The sequence below is a fragment of the Gallinula chloropus genome (genome assembly GCF_964237585.1).
Source record: "Gallinula chloropus genome assembly, chromosome: 5".
Taxonomy (NCBI): Eukaryota; Metazoa; Chordata; class Aves; order Gruiformes; family Rallidae; genus Gallinula; species Gallinula chloropus.
Genome location: NC_140090.1, coordinates 59,763,934 through 59,791,731, shown reverse-complemented (window position 1 = coordinate 59,791,731; position 27,798 = coordinate 59,763,934). Strand labels below are relative to the sequence as shown.

General features: G+C 39.3%; 1 protein-coding gene across 1 annotated transcript; it reads left to right on the top strand.

Moving 5' to 3' along the window:
* The first annotated feature begins 103 nt into the window (after positions 1-103).
* On the top strand, positions 104-27,269 carry SEC24C (SEC24 homolog C, COPII coat complex component). Its single transcript, XM_084265323.1, has 23 exons — positions 104-300; positions 3,165-3,251; positions 4,819-4,960; positions 5,930-6,108; positions 7,229-7,675; positions 8,575-8,699; positions 11,626-11,737; positions 12,575-12,702; positions 15,494-15,632; positions 17,430-17,545; positions 18,811-18,935; positions 19,200-19,391; positions 20,401-20,494; positions 21,608-21,724; positions 22,185-22,355; positions 22,712-22,808; positions 23,092-23,237; positions 23,675-23,813; positions 24,602-24,720; positions 25,080-25,259; positions 25,903-26,094; positions 26,466-26,555; positions 26,988-27,269. Exons 1-23 carry the CDS (start codon positions 126-128, stop codon positions 27,126-27,128), a joined length of 3,453 nt encoding a protein of 1,150 aa, XP_084121449.1. The 5' UTR covers positions 104-125; the 3' UTR covers positions 27,129-27,269.
* Positions 27,270-27,798: the final 529 nt, after the last annotated feature.

The following is a 27,798-nucleotide window of genomic DNA, read 5'->3' as shown; positions in this document are numbered from 1 at the left end:
TAGTATCTCAGGAGCTCTCATTGCTGTGAAAACAATAGAGAAGTTGGCCAGTTTGGATTTGTCTGCTAAAAGCCATTTCCCCCCCCCTTCTTTGCAGGTGAGATTAGTTTGGGGATGTGAATACAATGAGTGTAAACCAGCAAGCTCACACAGGGCCTCCTTACGGGCAACCTCAGCCTGGATATCAGGGATACCAGCAGCCTGCCTACGGAGGACAGCCGTTGCCAGGGGTTCCTCAGTCGCAATATGGAGCGTATAATGGTCCGATGCCAGGATATCAGCAGCCAGTTCCTCCACAAGGTACTTCTCAATCAAAACTTAATGACTGATAACCCATGTATTGTTGCGTGCAGATTTTTTCTGTATGCTTCCTGTTGTTAGCCATTATTTTATGGTACCAATTGTATTTTCTTGAGCATGTAGCTTACTTGATGTGAAAAATCACGTTCTTTCTGTAGATTTGGAGGTTATTATTCTGTCATTTGTCTGTTTTAATAGGCCTTACTCTATTTTTTTTCTCCTGTATGTCTGTGTCCCCATGGTACTGAAGCACCTGACTAGGACAGTCTTCATGATGAGGCTATATTGAGGGGCAGCGGTTAGGGATGGTAACAGATTTGTAACAGAAACTGCCTTACATTATGCTTTACGTAAAAGGGTCTGCACTCCATCCTGAAAGATGAAGATATACAGCTCCAGGCAGAAAACCTATTTGGAGCTATTTTTTTTTTAAATGTCTTTAAAATCAATATAAAGTTTGTGGATCTGTGGGCAGGCTAACATGTTCCTGAATTCCCTCATTGTGCAGGATCATATCAATTAGTTCTATTTGTTTTTAAAAAAGCAACACAAACCCAAGGTAGTTAAACTTTTTCCTGCATTCAAAAAATAGGTTAACTTAAAACTATTGAAGCACTTCGTGAGTCTCTGTTTCCGAGTACCTCAGTCACTTTAGGAGACTAATCGTGACTTTAACATCTAAAATATAGAAGAGAAATAGTATTGCTTTGAGTAGAAATATTTCTGCCTTTCAAAATCAGTTCTGTGGAGATAAGCACAACACGAACTTTCACTCAGAAACATTTATTTAGATTTCAGATTAGCATATTCCTTGTTTCCTTAGAATACCAATCATGCTAATGGTCTGTGTGTTGTTCTCCTGTCCAAGTACATACTGAATTTTTTGTAACTTCTTGAATTTTAAACTAAACTCAGTGAGAAGGATAGAACAATCAAAGTGCATGCAGTGGTCTTGAATCTAATAGAAATGTGAGATTTGAAATCTGGGAGCTAAATGATTACCTTGTTGGGTGTTTTGTGTGGAGATAGCAGGCTAGTGGAATAGAAGAATTAGTGTGGTGTACTAAAGAATGGGTTATTCAGTTGCTCCATCTTCCCTTTTTTTTTTTCCCTTAATCTTCTTCCTTCCTTCCTCTCAACAAATCTCTTCCTAACACCAATTTTAATCTTTGAGTTTTGAACTGATTTCACAGAGGGCTTAAAATCCTGTAGAAGTAATGAAAATCAGTACTGTGTGGAGGAAAGAAACCCCGCTCCTGTGGAAGACAGAGGTAGAGCACAACCATTGAGTGTTCTTTGGCTGCTCAATGTAGCCATTGACTGACCAGTGTTTCCTGTCCTATGGAAGGAAATGGGGAGAAATTAGACTTTCTTGGTGATGGAGAGAAGGAGATTCAAGAAGGACAGAGGTTACTACCAATTTGTGAGAGAACTTTCATCAGTGCAGCTATTTATAGAGAACAGGTTTTAGCTGTTAGTGTAAAGAATGTTTTGGGGTGTTTGTGAAAAGAAAGTCATGAGCATCTTCCATCAGTTACTTCAAGAACTTTCAGACGTGAAGTCTGAAAAGCATTTCTTTTGAAGGGATTTTTTTTTTCATTCTGAATTATTTTTGGTTAGCTTTTTTTAGTTTTAGAAAAACAGAAGTGGGGTTCATGACAGCTCAGTAAGAACATACCTAGAAAGCTTGATAACATGCATATAAACTCATGTAAATTAAAAATGCAGATTTTGCTTCTTCCTGTAGTGATTTAAAAGTAGTGTGACTCTGAGAGCAACGAGGTTGTCTCATCTAGACAACAAAAGTGTGTTGCACTACTCTTAAGTAACAGGCAAAGGCCACCTGTGGTTTTTGGAGGTTTCTCTTTCATCTCTTTTCAGACTATTTTTTCTAGGCTTTAGCAGACTATTTTAAGGAAATCTAGTTGTCAAGTTCTACATTTTGGATCTGTTGTTGTAAATGCAAGAATCAGGGTGCTAGCACAACAGCCAGAAGTTAACCTGTTCTTACCTGCTCAATATGTCATCTGGGTATAAAAGAGTGGCAAGTAAACAATGCAATATCAAAGAGAGCAGACAGGTAGTAGTGAAGGGAGTAATACTTATCCTTTCTACCCTCATTTCCAACACATTATGTTTACCTTGAGTGTTTGCAGCAAGACCTGTTGTAGCTGCACAGCATAGAGGAGAGAATTCCAGAGGCACCAGAGTGATAGGAAGTCAGTGAACGCTGAGAGGTAAAAGGAAAACTGATGGTGATACTTTGTGATTTCAGACTAGTTGTGTCAGGGATTTATTTTTAAAGTAACAATAAGATTGCTTAGAATGAGGAAGCTTTGGGACCAGATGCCATCCTCAGGCATGGGGTCTTTAGTGTCTGATTTATGTGACCAGCACTATCTCTGGGTACTGGAAAGATGGGAATGCTGTGCCAGTGATGCCAGTCTTGCTTGGGACTGGAAGTGGTGTACTGTGCTGCTAGCTGAAAATAGCTGCTTCTTGCTATGAGAATATTGAAAGAACTGAAACAATTTTTCTTAAGTCTTTCAGTCACTCTGTTTCCTTCTGATGAGGTCATGCAGTTGAAGGTGCAAACACCAGTGACAGGATGCTGTTGGATTGTTATACATAGACTCAGTTTATGATACTGTTAACATTTGTATTAATAGATGAACTATGTTAGTAATGTATTTATGGGTGGTAGAACAGTGAGATGGAGTGAGCTTAAGGAATAATATGGTAAATGTGACATGGATTTTATGTATATGATGTTTTCTGCACTACAGACTGTCCTCAGCATTTTAAACACTGTCTCTTTGTGCTTTCTCTCAGGCTTGATTTACTGGTGTATTCTGTCTTTCCAGGTTACTTTCCTTCCTTGGGGTTCCCTTCGAAGGGCTCTCCTGTATCTCTCAACTCTGATACTTCTTCTCTTGCACCTAATTTCATAGGTAAATGGTGTCCTTTCTGTGGGAGTGTTTGTGCTGTTGCTTCTGTGCCAAGTTCCCATTTAGTATGGATATTTATCTCACAGGTGTGGGTACCTGATATTTCAGGAAGAGGTGGGTGGGACACTTCCCAATCTATTTGTAGGCAGCAGTTCAGAAACCTAAATAGGATATGATGAAATAATCCTAGTAGAAATCCCTTATGCCTGCAGATTCCTAGATAAAACCTGACTTGTGACTAATGTTTCAAAAGACCAATTTGATTTCACAACCTGAATTGGCCCATTCAGGTTCTGTCTGGGAGAAACCTTAATTTAAAAGAACGCTATCTCCTATTGAGAGAGAACTAAAATGTGATGTTTGAAATGATAGCACTGAAATGAAGAATCTCTCCAAGAACCAGGAAGTTCTTGAAAATCATGAGATTTTTGCAACTTGTACTTGCATTTGAGGGGCAAAAAGAAGCTTTTCCTTAGCTATGGCATAGAACCCAAAAATATTTTAGCAACCAAGTTAGCAATCAAAGTGTAAAAACTAGATACAGGGCAAGAGATCATATTATATTTTTCCTTCTTTATAACTAGTGATATTTTTGGAAGAGCTATTTCCAGTGATGTTAATTTGTTTAGAAGAGTAGGGAGTCAGAACTACGCTAAGACCATAAAGTCTCAGCGTTTTAAGTGAAAATCACAGACACTTCCTATTTTGCTGTAATCTGTCTCCATTTCGAGGTCTGTGGTAAGAACAATATCTCAGAGGTGTTGAAGAGGAACTTAAGATTCATTACAGTTGAGGAATCCTGAAGATAATAAATCACTAGATATTCATATCTCTTCAAGTGATTTTTTTTCAGAGGGTATTTGAGCAGTCTGTGATAATGGTTACAGAAATGCATTTGTGACAAGAACTAGAAAAAGAAGACTTCAGAAGCTTTTTCTGCAGAGAACATGTTTTTCTCAAATTGCAGCATTGTGTGGTGTGTAGAAAGTGTCAAGTCTTGTTTGAGGCAAATACTTTTGGGCTGTGACTGAACCAGCTCAATAATCACGTTAGTCTTCAACTATGAGAGGCTGGGAAGAACAGTCTGTGGTGGCCCACATTATGTTATATGTCAAAGCAGTTAGTTGGATGTAATTTTTGAAAACTGAATCTACTCACATAACCTACTCACCTTTCAAGTAGGGAAAACTGACCTGTAATGAACATTAGGTTCCATGTGAATACTCTCCTTGGTCTGAATACAAATAATTGGGCTTGGAGCTTCAAAAGTTGAAGCTGTCTTTTGAAGATCCTCCACAGAGCGTATTTTCTATTTGGTCTGTGTAGAGATAGAGACTAGTGATACTGGCTAAAAATATTTGTGCTTTCAGTTTTGCTACTTCTAATATAGTTGTATAAGTTTGTTTGTTACTCATGGAGCATTGATACATCAATTTGGCTGTCGCTAAACAGTTTCTGCATTTTTTTTCTTTCCTGGATTTTTCATGGTAGATGGTTAAAGCTCTTGTTTCTGTGAGTAATTTGTGATTTACTCTTTAACTTTTTCCCCTCACTCCCCTTATGTCTGTAGGTTCATTAAGAGCCCCTCCAACATCTGGAGCTCCCCCTCCAACCTCTGGAGCATCTCATCCTTCTGGCCAGCTGGCATACAGTCAGTTTGGACACGGAGATGTGCAGAATGGGATTCCAACCTCAGGAGCCCCAGTGCAGAGGTATATATAAAAGCAGCAAATCAAAGAGTCCACAAAGGCCTGCCTCAGTATACCTATGCTAGCTCTAGGCCTTTTAGGATCTAAACCAAACTAAATGCTTTGCTTTTCCTGTGGTGTGCATTGGCTTTCTTTTTTGCTTTCTTGCTGTTTTGGAACATCTTGCCTTGGCATATGTGTTAGACAATAAGAATCTCTGGAGACTAAAGCTTCTGGAAGGACATGAGCAGATGTCAGTGACTGATCCAAACCACTTCTCCATACACTGTATTTCTGGTAGTCATTTTCACCATAAGGAAGTTTGATTTTCATAATCTGTCTCATATTAAAAGAATTGCATCCACACAGCTGTAGCATTTAATTCCTTGGCAGTGTGAATTAAACTGTTTGAAGCATGTTGCTGTCATCACTAATTCCTTAGTATTGGTTCTGGGTCCTTTTCTGTCCATTGTGGATCCCCTCTTGGGAATCTTCTCTAGAAAGATAACAGCCCTTACCTCTGTGGTGAAAGTAGCAGCAGTCCTAACTGCTCTATTCTGATGCTTAGTTAAGGGGGAAGGTGGTTTGTGTTTTGGTGGGTTTTTTTGTTTGCTTCTGGTTAGGCTCAGCACTGTCAGCAGTAGAGACCAAATCCTTGGAGCAACAGAGCATTCTTCCATAGCCATGCAGGCCTTACTGTTGCTCACTCTGCAGACTCTGTTCTGGTATTTCTGATTTGTTGTGATAATTAAAACAGGGTTAACAAAAAAATGCTATAAATATAGAATTTTTACTTGAAGAACTTTTTTTATGAAAGGGGTTCAGATCCATGCAGGATGTGTTGTTATTTTTCCAAAACTGAGCTACAGTGCTTTGTGTAAATAAGTGAGACCCAGCTGGTGTTTTGTGATAGAGAGAATTTAAAAGGCACAGAATTGTCACTCCTTGTATAATGGGGAATCCAGTGAAGTTTCTTCTCATCTTCCTTCTCAGGCCACCTGCTTCTCAGCCGTTTCTGCCAGGCTCAGCACCCACGCCTGTCAGCCAGACATCTACGTTCCAGCAATATGGTCCCCCCCCAGCCGGTGTGCAGCAGCTCAGCAATCACATGGCAGGGATGACGATTGGCAGTACTACAGCCTCTGCTCCTCCCCCAGCTGGACTGGGCTATGGTGAGATTTCATGGCTACAGAAATATGCAATTTCTTTGCACTTATGCTAGTAAATTTATAAAAGATTTGCTCTCGTTGATGATTCATACCAAATGGTGATGGGAATTCCCTGGATGTTGACATCTGGGGTTGTAAATGATAGTTTTCCTTGACTCAGAAGGTCATCACTGGGGAGAACAGCGCTGCGAGTAGTGTAGGAGATAGTGCAGGCAGTACTGCAGGACATGAGGAACGAAAAAGAGAAACAGTATTTCCCCTGAATTAAGTGAATCTTGGTGTCCAGCTTATCCCTCAGTAAGCTGCTGGAGAGCTCATGTGCCTTGCCATAGTTGTGCAGCAGCCCAGTTTAAAATAAAAAAAAAAAAGAAGAAAAAAAAAGAAAAAAGAAATCACAAAGGGATGAAATTACTCTTGAATGATTCTGTGAAGGGCTTTTCTAGAAGTTGAGAAGAAACATTTAAACAGTAGAAACTTAATTTAGGGGTGTTTTTGTTTCCTGTTGTATTAGATTTGTAGTCCCACTGGAGTCTGACTAGAATTTTTTTTAATTGTTTTGGTAAAGTACTTTTTGGGAAACATCTCACTCTAACACAGACTTTATAGGAAAATTAGGAGTAGGTGATGTGTATTTTCTTCAGCCTTTCAGCAATCTGTTTTTCTAAAATTATCCTCAGAAATAATAAAGGTATAAATACAGAAGGCAATAGTTCCACAATATTGAAATACAACCTCCAACTTAGTGTGCAGTTTAAGATACAAACTTATTTCAGTTCAAGAAATCAGTAGACAGACTTCTGGTGATTTGTTTTGCATGCTTCAGGCTTTGCCCCTTTTTTCTGGTCCTGAATCCTGAAATATATTCTCATTATGTAAAATTAGAAGCTCAGAATTTGAGAGAGAATATAGTGAAGGAAGTGTAAAGTTTCAGATCTCTTGGATGAGTTTCAACTCTGTCCACTTTAAGAAGGTGTTCACTTAAGGTTTGTCTATTAGTACTGGCAAGACCATCTGAAGATGAAAGTGGTAGGCCTGTTAAGATGATCTGGAGCAGGTGGGCTTTTGGTTACATCTTAATTGCCTTGAGGATAGAAGAAAATATTGTATCTTTTCTTCTTCTTAGGTCCCCCAACATCGGTTCCCCCAGTCTCAGGAAGCTTTAGTGCAACAGGATCTGGTCTCTACACACCTTACACCGCGAGCCAAGGACCCCCTCCTACCAGTGTGTCTCAGGGTCTTCCTTTGGCACAGCCTCCATTTCCTGGTCAACCAATATCAACCCAGCGCCTACCTACTCAAGTCCCTGGTTTTGCCCCACCTCCCTCTACTGGGATTGGACCTTCCTCTTACCCTCCTACCACAGGTGCCCCAAGGCCACCTACCATGCCAGGCCCACCGCTGCCTGGGCAGACAGCTGCTGGACCTCCAGCCTCTCAGCCTAATCACGTGTCCTCACCACCACCTCCATCCACTATGGCAGGGCCACACCCTGGGCCTCCCCTGGGTGGTCTTCATGGACCACCACCTCCTACTCATCCTCCTCAGCCAGGATACCAAATGCAACAGAACGGTGAGTGTTCTGGCATAGGAATTGTAAGTTGTGTGTGTTCTCTGTGTGCTGCAAATGAAGAACTGGGTTTCAGATTTGTAACTTGCCAGCTCCTATCTGCATTTCAAAGTTTCCCTCTTGTTTCCCTGTGCTCATGTCTGAAGGACAAATCCAAGATAAATTATTTTAGAATGACACATTCCATGGTTTTTCATACAGGTTTTAATCAGATTAGGGTAACTAAGAGAATCATAGTTTACTTGGCCAAAAATTGGTTCATAATTAGTGCCATAACACTACAAGAATTTGTGATCAGAATTTTATTGTGAACTTTAATTTGATGTCTGCAGCCTTATCTGCTCAAAAGTAGAAATTTGAAAAGCCTTATCATGCTGTTATTCCATAACTGACCAAAGTTGTCTAAAGTAATATGAAATAACTTCAGATAGTTACAAAACATAAGAGATATTCACACATTAACTTATTACTGTAATTTCAGACAGGCCAAAACTGCCCAAGAGAACACCTTGTATACTTTTATTATTATTATTATTGAGGAATTATGTCATTCACTCACTATTTTGTGTGCTCTTTATAATAGGCAGTTCTGCAATTTAATGTAAATGTTTATGGGGCGTGATCTTCATGTATATTTTAATCAGATCATTTAAAAAACAATCTAAAAATGTGTTCCTTAAGTCTGATTCCAATGACGAGTGTATCTATCGATTTATTGGATCACGGGTAAAGGTGTACAGGTCGAAGTTGAAATGTGTTAAACGTGTTTAATCCTAATTCACTGAAAAGCAGGTGACTTTCTCTTTCTTGTTTTTTGACAATGACAGGAAAAGTGAGAAGTACCTAATGAGGAAACACCTGGTATTAGCCATTATTTAATTTTGCTGTCCCTTTTTTGTAAGGTTCCTTTGGGCAGGTGAGGGGTCCCCAGCCAAACTATGGAGGAGCCTATCCAGGAACACCAAATTATGGAAGTCAGCCCGGACCACCACCAAAACGGTTGGATCCAGATTCCATTCCTAGCCCTGTAAGCTTACTTTGTTCTTACAGTGTGAACTCTTTTGTAGTGTCTTTATGTCAACCAGAAGACCAAGGCTGAAATGGGTTTCTTGTTCCAAAGAACACTGGTCTGTTTTCTTGCTTCCTTTTCTCTGATACCAGTCTTGTTATAAGCCCAAAACCAGTATTTTTGTTGGTGATGAAGGAATGGCGCTTTATATGCCAATTGCTGCTCTAATTCCTCAGGTCTTTTTCTCTACTGTGTTACATTTTGAGAATCCTTGAGGGCTTTGATAAGCTTGTTTCTACATTTCTGGATTCTTCCTTAATGATTTGCCAAGGTGAACTAATTTCAGGTGACAATCTATAAGCTGTATGATCCAAGTATGGTCACTAGGAGATGATTGTGGTGCTTTTCCTTTCCCTTTTCCTATCATTTGTCAAAAGGCTGGTTAGTGGCTTTTTTTGTCATTGGGTTATGACACTACTTCAGTCACATATGGACAACTTCTCAAATTGGGGTTATCTTTCAGAAGGGAAGTTCTGAGAGAGGACGAGCCATGATGTGTAATGTTTAGTGACGCTGAGTATTATTAAGCCTGGCAGTATTATTGCCATGAGTCTGCTGATGCTGTTCTGTTATTGTCTCAGAAGGCTACAGTCATTTGATAGTGGGGAAACCTTTTCGAGACAGTGCTTACAATCACTGTACTTCAAAAGTATAAAAATTTAGTCTTGAGTTACATCTTAGATCTGGACTGGTGCTATTCAAAAAAGATTCTGTTTAGACTCCAGGTTTATGAAGATTTATGACTCTGTTTTTTTTCATAGAATATAGGAAGCCTTTAATCGCTTGCCTGCTTCTCTTCTCTTCCACTAAACGAGATCTCAAATGGCTTGTGTCAGTTGCCTTCATTTTAGCATGTTCTGAAAGTGTAAATCTCCAGTTTCTAACCAAAACAAGCACGTGAGCCACTACCTCTGTTAGCAATGTGTTCAGAGCCCAGGCCCGGTATCCTGCCAAGACTGGTTTTGGGATCGTGTATGCTGCAGAAGCTGATGTTTCCTGTTGCATGAACCAATGTTCAAATGTATCTAATTCCAGTGCTACAGGTTTAAGTAGAGAAAAGTAACTCTGTTACTGTTTTATTATTCTCTTTTCTTTCTTTTTTTTTTTCTTTTTCTTTCTTTTGTGGCACTCTTTTCATTTTTTTAAAAAAGCAACTTAATGAGCTGCCACCCCAGCAGAAACCCAGGCACAGAATAGACCCAGATGCAATTCCTAGTCCAGTAAGTGCTGTATGTGTCAATTGTAGTCTGTGTGTTGGTGACCCATCTGTGCATGCCTGAAAAGTGAACTTCACCTCACTAACCCTCCATCATTAATCCTTTACACTTTCCTTCCTGTCTTCTGCTTGCCTTATCAAAATAAGTAACATTACACCACAAGAGGTTGTTAAAATCTTCTTTTCTGTGATGAATGGTGAGGCAATAGAAAACAGACTGTTTCAGAAACAGATCATGAAGAATGTCTCCCCTTGGCTTTGATCTTGAAAACACCTCCTTCATCAGATTCCAACTGTTTTCAGTGTTAGCCATCAGTATCATTGTCCATACAATGTGTGTCTCATGTTAACATACACACAGCATGAGCCTTTGTAGCCATGTTTCCTACTAGTTCTGAGCAGAATTTGATTACTCTACTTGCTGATTACTAGTACTGGGTTAATGCTTTGAAGTTCTAAAATTGCAGTTGAACTGTTTTGTTGTTATGTTAATTTCTGATGTAAATCTTCTAGTAGATTAATGAGAGGCATGGGGAGCTATAAACATTCTCTCATTATCTGTGCTTATACATAACCATTAAATTCTGAATTTAAAAATTTAATGTTTATGTGTAGAGAATCTTGCCTAAATAAATCAAAAAGCAGCTACCTTTTGGATTGGAAGAAACAAGCCACGTTTGACTTTGTTACCTTTGTATCACTACTTCTTCCCTTAGTCAAAGTTGGTTATATAACAGTGAGATCACCAGTGTTGGTCAGTCAGAGTTTTTAATGGGACTAGATTTATCCTAGAGTAGTCACAGTCTGGTGCTATGGGAGGCGTTCTGCTGGCAGCTTGGAATCCTTAGTGGGACGATAACAAGTTCTTCCATGCATACATCTGCACTTCAGAGTTTAAGCAAAGGCATGTGTGTTTGGTGGCAAAACAAGATCAGAGGTATGATTGCTAGCTTTAATGCTTTTGTTCAGGTACCATTATAGAAATGTAGTTAAAACTGTGCCTAGCTACAATTTCCTATTCTTATGCAAAGGTCAGTGGATATTTTAATCAAGTAGATCTTGAGATTTTTACTGGTTTTGTGAAGTTTAAGGTTGATTCATTGGTAAGGCTACTGAAACTTCACTCTCCACATCCCAGAATTCAAATCAAAACCTGTTGAGCACCATAGAGTTATGAAGACTTCTGCCTGAGCTTGCAAGCATCTGCCTTTAGGTCAGAGTTACAGTGGTTAGAAGTAAGTGCTTACTATGGAAAGAGTGGGAACATAGCAGAAAGGAAAAGCCAGGTTTTTCTTAGACCTTCATCCTGAGGCTTATTGAAGTTTCCAACTATATACAGGGGAATACTACCAAAAATTAATTTCTTGATCAGTGTTTGGCTTTTATGAGTTCAGGTCAGGCCTTAAATCACAAAATATGCTACTAAAAATACTTGGGGGGGGGAATGCTATTTGTAACTTGTTACTTATTGTTAAGTATTAAGTACTATGTAAAAATCAAACTGAGAGGTGACTGCTTGACAAAACTTGTTTGCTTTAGATGACTTATTTTTAGAGATAGTTATGTTTGCCTTAGTTCCCTTTTCACTGCCTTACAGATACAAATCTGGTACTTTACAGTATTTTGAAACCAAGCATTCAAACATTATTGTGGTGTTTTCCATCATAGATTCAAGTGATTGAAGATGACAGAAATAATCGTGGGTCAGAACCATTTGTCACTGGAGTGAGAGGGCAGGTCCCACCTCTTGTTACAACAAATTTCTTGGTTAAGGATCAAGGTAAAATACATTTCTTCTCCTAAATGAAGCACAACCCCCAAGAGTCAGTGACAGAACTGTCCATGTCTTGAAAGGAAAAGTTTGAGGAATTATTCTGGTGGCTGGGATTGTGTGTTTTGTCAACAGGAGCTTCTTTTCAAGCCCTGTGTTGATTTGATCTCGGTTTATCTTCTTCTGATTGCTCGGTAGCTAGTAACCAATTTGCAAGTGAAAAATATTTTCTAAGGCAGGTACCTGGGACCAGCAAGCAGGGATATCAGACGGCAGCAAATGAAGCCTCTTCTGTAGGGTTATATTAATGATGGTTAAGAACTGAAATTTACTAGCAATATCATTTGAATTGGACTGGGAGATGTATTTTTAAATCATAAGTGGAATGCCAGTTGATCCACATGCTTCCTAGAAAAAGAATACTTATCTTTTAATTTCCAATGCTTTATTGGAGATTTTAAGCTCCCTTAAAACTTAAGAATCCAATTCTACAATCAAGTGCTTTATTCTTTGGCCAAAATCACAAAATCAAGTGATAGAAATGCTTGAGTTGAGTCTTCTGCCTGTAGTATGTTTTAGTCTGCAAAGAGTGAAACAAGAATGCCTTTTTAATGGTTTAAGTTGTATGTGGGGTCAAGTTTGTTCTAAGGGCTTTTATTATACGTAGTTAATTGTAACGAGGCATTTTGTTTTGAATTCAATTTTTGTAGAGATTGAAATTTATTGTTTAAATAAGCTCTTAGGATCTGTGTGTTAACAACATACCTGAAGGTATCTTTGTTTCTGTTCTTGCATATAAACTTAACCTGAACTGAAATTTATGTGGATTTTTGCTTTGTTCCCCAGGTAATGCGAGCCCTCGCTACATAAGGTGCACATCTTACAATATTCCCTGCACCTCGGATATGGCCAAACAGTCCCAAGTCCCTCTAGCTGCTGTCATAAAACCGCTGGCTACCCTGCCCCCAGAGGAGGTGAGAACCATGTGCAAGATTACCTATGTACTGTGTGCACTCCAAACTCATCAGCAGAATACTATTAGATGTCAGCATTTAACAGATACATTGAGAAGGTCATAAAGACTGATAAACACTGGTTCTCCCACAAGTATTTGGTAGTGATCTGTAAGGCAGAAGAATGTTGTGTTCCAAACATTTAATATTTTGATTGCTGTGATAATTTCAGCTTTTTTTGCAGTAACTGTCAACCTCTATGACAAAAATACAAGGACAGTCACAAATGTATATGCTTCCAGTTGATCTCAATTTCTTTTTTGGCCTAAGCTATGTAAATGGTTACTAGTCACTGATTAGTAACCTAGGATGTCAAGTTATGAGATTGAATGAGAATGTATCAAGCAAGGTGTCTAATGTGCATGTGCTGTGTGGGATAACAGCGCAAGACTGACTGCTGAGCTCTGCTAAGATGCACTTGTATTTCTGCCCTTGCTCCTTGAAGTACTTGTTTCCTTCCAGGTGTAACGTATGGCTGGCTAGTCTTTTACCCACTCTGTCTGCTAACATGAAAGTGAAAGCTTCAAGGATATTAGAGCTAGAAATTTTATGAAATATTCTAAATACCCTGGCTATTTTGTAGTGTTAACCTTCTTGGAGCAGTGAGGTAAAGACACATATGCCTGTTAAATTTGTTTAATATGTATATATGCAGTATTCTGTGCTGTGTTAAACATAACTTTAGCACCTGCTGAGGAAAGGATTATTCTCCAGGCTTTAAGGGTGGTGTTTTTTCCTGTTGGATTTCATTTGTGTCCCTAAACTATAATTTGGGTTTTGAAAATTGGTTTGTGATGAAACTGAGTTGTGAAGTTAATTCCTGTGTTGCGGTATTGTGCATGGAGCTTAAAAGGAGCACAGTGGGTCTTATCTGGGAAACCTGGAGGCTTGTGGAGCTGCACATTTTCAGAGAAACTGTACAAATGTCTAGTAGTTAGGTCTCCCAGTGTGCTTGTGCTTCGAACAAATGCTTGTGATGCCCAGGAAAAACATGCCTAGGATTGGGAGATTGTCCTGGAGACTGATCAGCTTCTAGCATAAGAAAATTCTTTGTGGCAAGGGCACGCTCCCTGCAGAGGGGCTGTTCTAACAGATGAAGACTTGTCTGTTGAGGGCAGTAAGACTAAATAGAGCTAAAGCTTAACATGTTGGTAATGAGAGGTTAAAGGTCTCATGAAAATCATAGAATCGCAGACTGGTTTGGGTTGGAAGGGACCTCAAACACCATCTAGTCCAAACCTCTGCCATGGGTAGGGACACCCTCCACTAGATTGCCCAAAGCCCCATCCAACCTGGCCTTGAACACTGCCAGGGAGGGGGCAGCCACAGCTGCTCTGGGCAGCCTGTGCCGGGGCCTCACGGCCCTCACATTAAAGAATTTCTTCCTAGCATCTAATCTTCAGCTAAAATACAGCATTCAGATAAATCTAGAATATATAAAAATTCAGCACGTGGTTGCCAGATACAGGACCTTCAGCCTATGTTAATGCACAGTTCAGAAAGCAAAACTTGATGCTTCAGCGAACTCTCTTTGTGCCTTCTGGAAGGAAGTGGTTAATGAAGTTACACATAGCACTGCATGTTTGCAGCAGGCTTGCAGTTTGTACGTGTTTTTTTGTGAGAGAGGCTGAGCAAAAAAAACTATTGTGTCAAAGTACAATGCCAACATTGCCTGGGAGTCAAAGTACTCCAAATTTTGTTTGTTCTGAGGAGGTCAGCCTGGGCAGCAGGAGGTGAGAAGCACTGACTGCAAAGCCATTGTATTGACAATAAATGATTTGTGAGGTTGAAGGAGAGCTACGGCATGTCTGTTGCATAAAGAGGAAGAAAGTGGTTGGAGTTTTTGTTGAACTGGACAAGGAATATGTTGTCTTCTAAACGTGATCAGAGGTTTAGGGTGTCTGAATCACAACTGGACATTGTTAATGTCAGAAAATTTAAAAGTAGTTAAACTTTCTTATGAGCTACGAACACAACTTGTAGCTTGCACAGGTTCTGTCTTAATAAAGTGCTTCCTCCACATTCCAAGGTTGCAGAAGTTGCTGAACATCTTATTCTGTTTTGTCTGTGACAATAATATATTACCAGTAAGGTCAAAAAAGGCATTTCTACATAACAGTTTTGGGGACTTGCTATATGGTGGCATCAAGACAAGCAGAACTTAGGAATGTACTGTATTTCATGGTGAACTTCAAAACTAAATCTTATCAGCTGATTTTTTTTTTAAGATAGTCTGGATGTTCTGTGTTTTTGAATATATGGAATGCAGTGACCAGCTTTTTATTTTGTCAAAAAGCTTGCTTTTTACAAGGGAAAAATATAAGAGGTGAAGAGCTGCTTTTAGAACACCTCATCTCTGGTGAAATGTCAAGTGTATGTTCACTCCCATGAGATTATCACAGCCATTCTTTGCATGTGTTTAGTCTCTTGTAGTCACTTGGGATACATCTGTGCTTGTGGCACTCCTGTTTGTGCTCCTCAAGCTGGCTACTGTATGCAGTACTAGAGCATCATGCAAAAGTACTTGTTTGTGTCCAAGTGGGATAGCCCATTAAGGACTGCAGCCCACAGAAAACTGCCATGCTAGAACTGGAGTTGACACGGTACTTGTTCAGGCTTCCCCCACCCCCTGCACTCTCCCACAGCTCTCAGAATGCTAAATAACAGATAGTTTTAACCTCTGCAATATATACAGCTGCTTCTATCCCATCACCATGTCACCTACCTTTGTTTTTTTCCCCTGCTTCCACAGAACCTTCCTTACTTGGTAGACCATGGAGAATCTGGTCCTGTCCGGTGTAATAGGTGCAAGGCTTACATGTGCCCTTTTATGCAATTTATTGAGGGTGGCAGGAGGTTCCAGTGTTGTTTCTGCAGCTGTGTCACTGAGGGTAAGTATTCTTCTGGAAATTGATCTCTAGGACTGATCTTTGAACAAGAGGCAAACCAGTAAGTCTTGATCATGTTAGCATCATTTATAATGTATACTGGGCTTTTATGTGTCTTTCTAAAAAATCCATTATAAAACATACTCAGTGGTCAGTTTTGAAATGATGTTCAAATTAAGTAGGTGCTTATGCATTTCAGTATTGTACCAATTTTTTAATATGAGGTACTTGTAGCATAATGTATAATGGTTTGAAAAATTACTCTGTTTTCTTATTTTTCAATGACAGAGTGAGCTGAGCATCTAGTCAGGAAGTAGCATGAGTTAGGAATTTGGTTTTTTCCGTCACAAAGCCTGTTAGAGACTGCTTAGAGATTGCAGCTAAACCTAACAGCTGAATAGGATTGTTTAATATATGCCCCTTAATCTTAGTTCTCTTCTAAATGAATGTAAAACATGAGTCCTTTTAAGCAGAAGTCACTATGGGCTGCTCATAGCATGACATCCCTAGGTGTGCTTTGAAGGCACAGTGGAATCAATGTAAGGTACAGCGAACTTCAGGATGGTGTTTTGAGTGTTTCATTTGTTAGCGTTAATGGCTTTCAATGGGCTGTTCTGATCCTCTGACTGCATAACTGTTTGTGCAGAGCAAAGTGGGAAGCTGCTGGCGGCTAGAAAAGGACAGTTTTAAAAAACCTTTTTCTGTCTGGTGATTTTCAGCCTGCATGCATTCCTTGTCCCTGCTCACTCAGCAGCTCTAGGATTGGCTGTACCTGCAGCAATCGAGCAGGGGCACAGAAGGGAGAGAGGCTCAGAGACTGCTGGTGAAATCAGTGCTGTGAAAATAAAATGTAGTTGCACCTAATACTTGAGAACAATTTAGTTTTTTCTGTGAAACAATCAGGTAATTAGCTTGTACTGGATGTGTACTTAGAGTGATAGGTGCTTATATATGCATAGGCATAACGATATCACTTCCTTTTTGAACTGTTGAAACTTTTAACGCTTAGAATAATTGAAAGGTGATGAATACTACTGTTACAGGTAATCTAATTTTACTCTGCCCTCGAGGTACATAGGCAACTGTAGCTGGAATAGATTTTGTCACCCTAGCAATTCTGCAGGGGGGACTGTCGTGGTAGTTCCCAGGGCACGAGGGAAATGCTTCTTTAATTTTGCAGCTCCCGTTTGTAGGCAAAAACTTAATTCTCATTTTACCTTCTGATGCCTAGTACCAACACAAAGGTACTGGGCATGTGCTTATACATTTGTCGTCTCCTTCATAATGTTTTACAGGCCACTTGTAAAAAGTTCCCTGTGTATTCTGACAAAAGGATTAGGTCAGTCTCTGTACCTGAGTGTGTCTAGAAAGCTTTGTGCTTGTGGAGCATGGGAAGGGAAGGAAAAAAGCTAGCACATATAGTAAAATAAGGAGCTCAAATCTTTTGGTAAGCCTGAATCGAGCCAGTAATGGTTGTAGCCTGTGGTTTGCTTCAAACTGTATTGTAAGTCATTGGTTACTACTTGTACAAGATTGCTCTAATTTTCCTTTGGACCAAATCCTTCAGAAGATCCAGAAGAGTGCATTGTACTGATGTTTCTGATATGAAGTGTAAAATGAGATTCAAGAGAAGTACAATAGTGTCTTTAATGATACTCTTAAATTACATTAATATTTGTTAATAATACACTTTGTGCTAGCAGCTTTACTGGAGTTCTGTTTGAAATAGGTCTTGTCATGTTAGCTCTGTAGTCACAGTGTTTATCATGGGTGTGTGATTGAACTGAACTGTTTCCCCAGTGCCACCTCACTACTTCCAGCATTTGGATCATACTGGAAAGCGAGTAGACTTCTATGATCGACCTGAATTATCACTGGGGTCTTATGAGTTTCTAGCAACAGTTGACTACTGCAAGGTACAGTAGTATGTGCTTATTACTGTATTTTGGTTTGTGTTTCAAGTGCTTCTTTTCCCATTAATTATCCAGGGCTGCTTTCTAGCTGGCAGAGATAATCAACAGTATTAATCCACTTCACTTTGTGTAAGATAATGTGCTTGTCTACTTACTTCTCAAAACAAAAAGTCTTGATCACATATAACATAATACAATTTTGTTGTAGCTTCCTCTGGAATTCTCTTCTGGACCTATATAAGCAGCTACAGCTGCTGTTACTGTAGCAGTTCTGTAGGAGGGGCTCCCTTGCTGTATGTAGTCTTTGGGGCAGGAGAACGTACCTCTCTTGAATCTCTCCTACAGTAGCAACTATAGAATGTGCCACCTGTTGCCTAACACAAACTTTATCTAATGAACTTAACTTAAATTTCACATACAGTTGTAGTGATTAAAAACACAAGAACAGTGTGGAAATATATATTGTCAGAGCTGGTTCACTTAAAGATGTAAATGATGACTAACTTCTAAGGAATAGGAAAAAAACATGCAAGGTGTTTTATTAAAGTAACTTATGTCTCTGCTGAAATAAATGATGGGAAAATAGATGCCTAAATGTTGCAACTCCAACATGGTTACTTTGTGAGGCATTAGCTTTACTTTAATTTAAGGGAAAAAAACCCAATTATCTCCCTTCTAACAGCACAAGAAGCATTTTTACATTCAAACAAGTTGCACTCTTCCCAGCTTTTTTAAAGGTCTTCTGTTTTGCTTTTGTTTTGTGTGTTCCTTCCAGTGTGACCTATAGACTTCAGAAAAATATTGACTGAAACAAGTTTTACCTTTACCAAAGCAAACCCGATATTTAAGTGGAAGGGATTGGTTGTGGTCATCAGAGGAAAATATTTTGCTTTATATTGGTGCAATTGCCTATATCAAGTCTGCTCAGGTTCCAAAGTCTTGAGAACCAGCAGGAAAGTTCCCTGTCTACTTTGCTTGTCTGCTCTAGTGCTGTTAATAATCTGATTTAGTTGTGACAAGCCTGTTGTTCACTGAGCAATGGCAAAATCAGTCTAGGGCATGTAGTATCAGCCTATTTCACGAACAATGTGCTTACATGTCAGTTTGGCAGGGATGGGAGAATGATCTGAAACAACAATTACTGCCCATGAGTAGAAAAGTATGTGAAAGCTTCTAGAGTTTTGACCAGCATTCATTTGTCCATGTTACAGGACTGTTGTGGGCTGCATTTTATAGCCATAATATGACTTCTTCCCTCTCTTCCACAGGACAACAGGTTTCCCAGTCCACCTGCTTTCATTTTCATGATTGATGTGTCTTACAATGCTGTGAAGAGTGGCTTAGTGAGGCTAATATGTGAAGAATTAAAGTCGCTCATAGATTACCTGCCCAGGTAGGTACATTGTGCACTACTGTAGCCAGTCAGAATGGGGGAAGTTCACCTTTTCCCTTTTAAAAAAAGTGAGAAATTAAAACATTTGATAAGCCTATCAAACTTTTCTTGAGGAAAAGGCCAAGCAGAACATCTTTCTGGATACCTTTCTAGGTGAAGATAAATTTTCCTTCCTTTCAGTTTTTGCTAATCTCTCACTGTGTTGGATTCCCTGTGAAGCCTTCACGTCTGAGTAGGTAGTGAAATCAAGTCTGTCTCTTGCAGGGAAGGCAACATGGAAGAATCAGCCATTCGAGTAGGCTTTGTCACCTACAACAAAGTGTTACACTTCTACAATGTGAAGAGCTCACTGGCCCAGCCACAAATGATGGTGGTCTCAGATGTGGCAGATATGTTTGTGCCACTTCTTGATGGTTTTCTGGTGAATGTGAATGAGTCCAGGACAGTTATTGCCAGGTAACAGAAATTTATTTACAATGTGTATAATAAAATTCTTGTTTGGTGGATTCAGGTGTTGAATGAGTATTTGTCACATTATTCATCTAGCAGTCACTCCTTGGGTTTTAACTTCCTATACTCTTTCAAATTAAGTTGTCAAATTCAGATAGGAAAATTCATGGGGTAAGAGTATATTTGGCTTGTAGTCCACTTAGCAGATGGAATGTATAAGGGGATTTAGTTTGCAGAAGGGCATTTTTGTTGGGGGGTGGGGGAGAACCAAACCCAAAAAACCAAACAGCAAAATCCAAAACATAACTTGAATGGTACAGTGAAAGTCATAAGAAGCCTGAGTCACTGTCTTTACAGTTATTTAGGCATTTGCCTTAAACTGAGACAATGGTGGTGCCTAATTTTGGTTCAGGGAAGAAAATTGAGTGAGTGGGATAGATAAGATAAATCTAGAAGGAAAGAGAAGTTAGCAATGTTTTGGCAGACTGTTTAACATGATACTTGAACTGTAATTAAACTATAATGTGTAGCTAATGGTGTTGTGGGAACTAGACCTGGCACTGCATGTTTTCAAACAAAATTTCTGGACTCTTCTGTAGCACGTTAACAAGCATAAATGCAGAACTGTGGATTAAGCCTATTAAGCTTTGAATAGTACACAGGGGGCTTGGCAAACACATGCCAAGTGTCACTAGTCTTTCCTAACAGTTTTAATATATTCAAAATTTATTAGTGAGAGCAGGAAAATAGAAGAGCTATTGGAATAGGCATCAGTTGAGGCTATACAGCACACAGGGAGTATATGCATGAGAGAACCCAATGAAACATGAAGTGTCGTTTTTTTCACAGATAAATTATGAGATGCCAGATAATGTAAAAAAATGACGCAAATGTACAGGCGCATTAGGGGCTTCTGTTTAAACCACCTCAATCTCACAGGTTATCAACTGCAACTGTGTGGATTTTTCAATAAAATGGAATCTTGAATTCCCCCTTTTTTCTTGTTCTTTGCTAGTTTGCTGGATCAGATTCCAGAAATGTTTGCAGACACAAGAGAAACAGAAACTGTTTTTGCACCTGTGATTCAGGCTGGGCTGGAGGCACTGAAGGTTAGTAAATGCATTGTCATAGCAACTTGTTTTCAGTGTGAGTACTCTGAAATTGTATATTCTGCTAACACAAATGAAGATTACAATTCTAAAGCTTTTCATAAGTCTCCTTGGAGCAGACTTCAAGTGTGTGTACCTCTGGTTCCATGTAGCTAGCCATCTGTTCTCTACACAAATTGTTAAAAATAACTTTTGCTCAAAGCATACAAGATGTGGCTTAAAACCAGCCGGGTAACTGAGATTTGTTTTGAACATTTTACAGAACCTACAAAAATGTTAAAAAAAACCCAAAACAAAAAAACCCTCCAATGTTCAAACCAAGTGCTGAAATCTGTTATGTCTCCTTGTGGAGTTCTGTAACAGTGTCTTTCTGACCCTGTGCTTAAAGCTCCAGTACAGTGTCAAAAAAGTGTTTTCTCCTGTATGTGCTAACCAAGTAAAACTTTCCTAAAGTTCTTCCATTCCAGTACTTCTCCCAGTTAATTACATGTATGATCCAACTCTGACTTTTATAAACTGATTGAATTGATTGTCTGCATGATTCCATCCAAAGCTGTTCATATAGCTCTATTTTTTAAGTCCTTAGGAGTATCTCTTCAACTCAGTTTTAATGACAATTGTTCAATCAAGCAATCATATAAATTACTAATTGATTGTTTACATACTATGTATCAGAAAATAGCCTACTAAACATTGGCTAGTGTTGACATGTTGACTTATGATTAATCATAGAATATACTGAGTGGGAAGCGACCCATAAGTACCATGGAGTCCAACTCCTAATTAATCATCTGTTGAAACTCAGATTACAAAATCCTTTGCCATTTCTGTGACTTCCTTTTCCACAAACTCAGTAACTGCAAATCTGAGAAGAATCTAATACATTTGCACAAAACCTTTTGTAACTGAGTCCTGCTTACTGTTTTGTGTCCTTTTCTTTCTGTGTTAGATACCACTGAAGTAATCACTGAGCCTGTGTGTCTGATAGAGTGTCTTCCTAACATAAAGAAGTGATGTAACGAGGATGCTTGAATGGTTGTTCTTGAATCACAGTTTCCTTTACAGTTTTTATAACTGTTTCTAACCTGCACTTTTACACTCGCTTTCCTGCAGGCAGCTGAGTGTGCTGGCAAGCTCTTCATTTTCCACACCTCTTTGCCCATTGCAGAGGCCCCAGGGAAGTTAAAGAACAGGGATGATAGGAAACTGATCAACACAGATAAGGAGAAGGTAATAATGACTTGCATGATAGTTACATTACATGTCTATATTATACTCTTTCTGAGATAAAATAACTCTTAACCAAAATTAAAAAAATTACAAGGGTAGCATGTAATGTCACAGATAATGTCTTTTAACAGTGCACTTTTATCTTCTGCTATCAAGCAGAGCTGCATAGACTTGACATCATGAAGACAGCTCTGGTACAACACAGGGCTCTAGATTCTTATATAGGATAAAATACCAAAGCTGGGTTAAAGTAAGTGTGCTGAACTTAAAATTAAAGTAAGATGCATAGTCATTTTCCTAATATTCAACAGGTCTGCAAAAGCAGGGTCAGGAAGAATTGATATGATCCTAATTTACCTGAAAAGAGGCAACGTATAAAAGTATATTGACTGGAATTATAAATTTGATCTCACTTTTCTTACCACAAACTACCAATCTCACCTCTGACTTCCTTTTTTAGACTTTGTTTCAACCACAGACAAGCTTTTACAACAACTTGGCCAAGGACTGTGTGGCTCAGGGCTGCTGTGTGGATCTGTTCCTATTTCCAAATCAGTATTTGGATGTGGCGACATTGGGTGTAGTAACTTACCAGACAGGAGGCTCCATTTATAAGTATGCATATTTCCAGGTAAGAGGGACATTGACTCAGACTGGTATTAAATATAAATGAGTATTATTGCTTAGTTATAAGGGTTTTTTTCATAGTGTGACCCACAGTGACCAAGTACTTCTTTGGAAATAAATTGCTACTTAAATTTCAAGATCTTAAACAGAATTATTTTTTTAGCTTTATGTGTTGACACAATATCAAGAAGAAGAAAAGTCACAGTGTTATCTTTCAGCACGATATTATTATCAGCAGGGCACTGAGCCCTGCGTGATGGCTGATTTTGAGTAATTGCAGGAGAAAATACATGTTTCTAAATTACTTCACAGTTTGTGGATTTATGATTTATGGGATAATGAACTATTGTTTTGTTCTAGCTGGAGACGGACCAGGATAGGTTCCTGAATGACTTGAGAAGAGATGTCCAGAAAGAAGTGGGATTTGACGCTGTAATGAGGGTGCGCACAAGCACAGGTGTGTGTTGGCATGCATGAGTCTTAATAAATTGACCACTTCAAGCATGTCATATGGGAAGTAACAGCTTTTTAAATGTAAAACATCTTGAGACTAGTCTATGCAAAAAGCTCTGGTAAAGCTTTGGAATCCTAAGACTTGTTTTGAGATGGAGCGAAGATCCATGCTGAAATCTGTCAACATAACTTAGGGTCACTGATGACAGGATTTTCAGGGCCCCAAAGGCTGGCTGCCTTGTTATTCTGTTGGACACTGTGTTTCATGTTGGGCTTTTTCATTTTAGGTATCCGAGCAACTGACTTTTTTGGAGCTTTCTATATGAGCAACACAACTGATGTAGAGATGGCAGGTTTGGATTGTGATAAAACAATCACAGTGGAATTCAAGCATGATGACAAACTGAGTGAAGACAATGGTGCACTCCTTCAGGTAAGGGGGCAGGCTTTCAGGGAAAAAGTGAGTTAAGAATTGTCAACAAAACTGTTTCATGGGGGATAGAAATCTCAACTGGGGGGAGTGCCAGTTGCAGAAGAGGATGAGGTCGCTCTGAACTGAACTATTAGACACTCCAAGGAACTGTTGATTCTTTCTCTCTGGTCTCTACTATGCCCTTAACCTTTCAGCATACAATCTGTTTTCCAAGATTAACTCCCTGAATACAAACTGCTAACATTGCTGCATGTTACCGTACATTGGCCCTGATTCTTAGCATATGCTGTTAGCTTATTATGCAAGTCTTTTTACATAATTATCTTAGTTGTTTAGGTATCTGAGTCATAGCCCTTAACAAAATACACCCAAACAATGCTTTTCTCATTGTAGTAGGCCTTAATTTTTCTATATGCTGGTATTTTTGTCTCCTACAGTGTGCTCTGCTGTATACAAGTTGCACAGGACAGCGACGACTACGTATTCACAACCTGTCCCTAAACTGCTGCACGCAGCTTGCTGACCTCTATCGAAACTGTGAGACCGACACGCTCATCAACTACTTGGCTAAATATGGTAAGGGTAAATATGGCAACAGGAATTCCAACCTGTGACTGCTGCTAATATGCTGCTTGTCATCCAGTGACACCTGTTTATTCTCTTTGCGTCAAATGTCAGTTGGCAGTCATGATACTGCACTCATTTATGGGAAACAGATTAAAGGTGTGATGATGCTATTGTTATTTAGGATAAGAGGTACAGATAGAGGTTGTAGGCTAATCCTTCATACAAATTCTCACCTAGCTTTTTTAATAAAAGTTTGTATTGGCAGCTCTGAATTCATCCTTGTATCTATTTTTGGACTGGTTCTTTAGCTGTTCCAGAGTTTAGTCCCAGGAATAGGAAATGGTTACTTTTGCGTATAGATCTAGGTTAAATATGTATTGTAGCCTATTTACTCTTTCTAGTTTGCAGTAAAAGGCTGAAATGCCAACAGAGATTTAGGGTTATGTCTGGTTATCGCTGTTAAAATATAATGGACTGAAAACAGACTGTTTTGTAAAGAAAGGTGATATAAAATGGCTATAAAAGAAGTTTTTATAGTACCCACACTTACAAGTATGACTTAAGTGTATTTTCAAGTACATGGGAGCTGGAAAGTTGAAGAATATGTAATAAAAGGGAGTAAAGTAACTTCTGCAGACCTTCAATAGGAATGTATCATCTCTTTCCAAAAAGTTTGAAAGGGTGGGGAAAAAAAAAGACTTTCATAAGCAATAGTTGTTTACATTTACTTTGTGGAAGTAGTGGTGGGTTTTTTACTCTTCATGAACAATCACTTCATTTTTCTTCCTTCTGTGCAGCATATCGTGGAGTTCTGGGTAGTCCAGTAAAGACTGTACGAGATGCACTGATCAACCAGTGTGCCCAGATCCTAGCTTGCTATCGAAAGAACTGTGCTAGTCCCTCTTCTGCTGGCCAGGTAAATACTGATGCTTTCACCTGAATCATGGTCACAGGTATTAAAAGGGAATGAGAGTCCTTCCTACTTAACCTACTCAAAATAAGGCAGAAATTTGCAAAGAGAAGACTTGTGGAAGCAGAGACTGCAAGTAAAAATGTAATTGAGAATGGCTTCTTGGAGATCTGTCTGGAGCCCAGGAAGCACTGCCTGTTCCAGGGAAAAGTTTTATGTTACTTTTACAAGTCCATGATATAATTAGACTATCAGCTTTCACTCCTCACAGCTGTACCACGCTTTGCTAGTTCATGCAAGCCTCATTTTGTCAAACATAACCTTGTTCAGCAAGACAGCTGACCAGTTCTCTCTGTGACTTGTAGCTGATCCTCCCTGAATGCATGAAGCTGCTTCCTGTGTACTTGAATTGTGTCTTGAAGAGCGATGTCCTTCAGCCCGGTCCGGAGGTCACAACGGATGACCGTGCCTACATTCGTCAGTTAGTCACATCCATGGATGTGGCAGAAACAAATGTGTTCTTTTATCCCAGGCTTTTGCCCCTGGTAGGTAACTGAGGATATTCTTGCAGCTTGAGACTTGCTGCTACCTTAACTCATTGTAAGGACTGGCATTTATTTATATTTTAACAAGGATTTGAGAAGGATTTGGCATCTGCCATCTGTTGGGATACTTCACTTAATTCCACAGTGATAGATGCATTACTGCATCTTGTGAATTTGCTGGGGGTTGTTTTTCTGAGGTGTGAGTGTGTGACTAGGGACAAAGAAGAAATATTTGACCCTTTTATAATCTTTCAAAAGATCTTGTAACTTCATGTAGCAACTTTCATTGTTGCAGGACAACTCCAGGTACTGTTAGAAATTTTCAGTGCCACAGTTGATGGAATAGAGCTGAGTGATTACATTCCTACTACTACAGGAGGCAATATTGGAACTACAGAGTAATTTCACACCAGCCTTGTGTTCTCTTCTGCTGACCAAGTGTGTTTCATTTGCTTTTGTGTCACATTTGTAAGAAAACTAGGCTAAGGAAGATACTTTGGACACAGTTATTGCAATATTATGGGTCCTAGAAATGAGGAAACCATTGTGGTCTTAGTGGCACAACTTTCGGGACAAAATGTTCTTGGTTTATAACCTTGATTTTTTTTTTTCTTTTAAATTTTTTTATTTCACTGTAAAACAGACCAAAGCAGATGTTGACAGTGACTCCTTGCCAGCAGCAATCCGGAACTCAGAGGAACGTCTCTCCAAGGGTGACATATACCTGCTGGAGAATGGCTTGAACATCTTTGTGTGGGTGGGAGTCAACGTGCAACAAGGCCTGATCCAGAACCTCTTTGGAGTGTCATCCTTCACTCAGATTAGCAATGCCTTGGTGAGCTGGGTGGCAGTGTGGGAGCTAGTGTTTCTAATAGTTGCCCAAAACTTAAAACAGTGAGAAAGCAAGTTGAGAAAATAGTGTTAATTTGTTCATATTAGGAGCAAGAGAAGCACAGGTATGTGAAACTACAGCTTTATTTGACAAGCCACATCTCCACTGATGGTGAGGCGAACAGTCAACATGTAAATGGAATGAATGGACCTTTAATTCTGATATGTTATATTTTAACTAGTTGATGTCAGAGATTGAATGTTAGTGGGGGTAGACATATTTCTATCCTTATGTAACAAGAAAAAACTGCTGAGTTTTGTTTGTTGTTGCTTTACTTTGTGTGACTAATGGGGATTGGATATCTTTCATTCCAGAGTACCCTGCCTGTCTTGGAGAATCCCTTTTCAAAGAAAGTACGATCTATTATTGACATGCTTCAAGCGCAGAGATCCCGCTACATGAAGGTAAAAATCTTGTCCCCCACTTGTAGCTTTAAAAACTTTTTCCTTTTAGCAGAGCCTGGTAGTGCTGTAGTGCTGAACTTACTCATCCTTATCTCATAAATGTAATTCAAACTTTGTTTTCAAGGATCTGGAAAAAAAAATTGTTACTAGTTTTGGGGTTCTGTGCTTACCATAGTTCTAAAACTACTTTTTTCCAGACCTGTTACAATATACTACTGCACAGACTAAGTACATGGTATTTTCCTTCTAAGTAAAAAGGATTGAAACTACCTTAGCTTAATTACAGAAGTCAAAGCACATAAGCTATAGATGCTGTGATTCTGGTTCTCTCTCTGTGGGGTTTTGAGCTATTTAGCTTTTTGCCCCAGAGTATTAATTCTTCTAAATACTCACTGTTGTTTTTGTTTGTGGTTTTTTTTTTTTTCTTTGTAGTTAATAATTGTGAAGCAAGAAGATAAGCTGGAAATGCTGTTCAAGCACTTTCTAGTGGAGGACAAGAGCTTGAGTGGGGGGGCTTCATATGTGGACTTCCTGTGTCACATGCACAAGGAGATTCGGCAGCTACTGAGCTAGAGGAGGGAGTGGTGCTGGAACTCAGCAGTGACATTTCAGTCTCCACTAATGACCTGATCAGAAGGCCCAGCGCCCTCAACAAGGACAACGTAGAAATCTGTACAATTCCATAATTTTTAATACACATTGCATAAGCAGAAATCCTTTCAACCTCTCCCAGTCCCGTATGAGAGATGAAAAAATTTTCCTGGTGAGGGCTAAACAAACAAACAAAAAAGGCCTTTGATACCAGGTCTTTTACTTGTATCTAAATTGTTTCCTGTGCTTGGCAGGAGTTCACCCCCCCACCCCATGCTCGCTAATCCTGTTGTAATGAATGTAGTTTTTTTCAGTTCACTGTACATGATTCAACATTGGGTGAAAAAGCGATAACTCTTCAAAACTTCTGGTAGTTGCTGTGTGTTTGTATGGGCGTGTGTGCATGCTCCAAGGGTGAAGAGGATGCGCAGGTCGGAGCACAAGAGGCAGGTCAGGTGATGGGAGCTGAAGCAGCCAAACATTTTGTCTCCTTAAGAGGGAAACATGATGTTGCAGAGCACAGGTGTATCATCAGGCTGGCTGAACCAGAAATCCACAAGAAAGGAAATAAATGGTAAGCCAGGAGGCAGCAGGGCAAATTTCTTTCCACAATCTTCCCTGTACTATATGTTGCTGTGCAAATCTGTAACGA

Bases quoted from the DNA above. Each gene is read 5' to 3' on its own strand.
- SEC24C (XM_084265323.1), top strand. From the start codon at position 126: ATGAGTGTAAACCAGCAAGCTCACACAGGGCCTCCTTACGGGCAACCT. The intron at 8,700-11,625 runs GTAAGCTTACTT...TTTCCATCATAG, and splicing joins CAGATTCCATTCCTAGCCCT to ATTCAAGTGATTGAAGATGA. The intron at 22,809-23,091 runs GTGTGTGTTGGC...TTTTCATTTTAG, and splicing joins GAGGGTGCGCACAAGCACAG to GTATCCGAGCAACTGACTTT.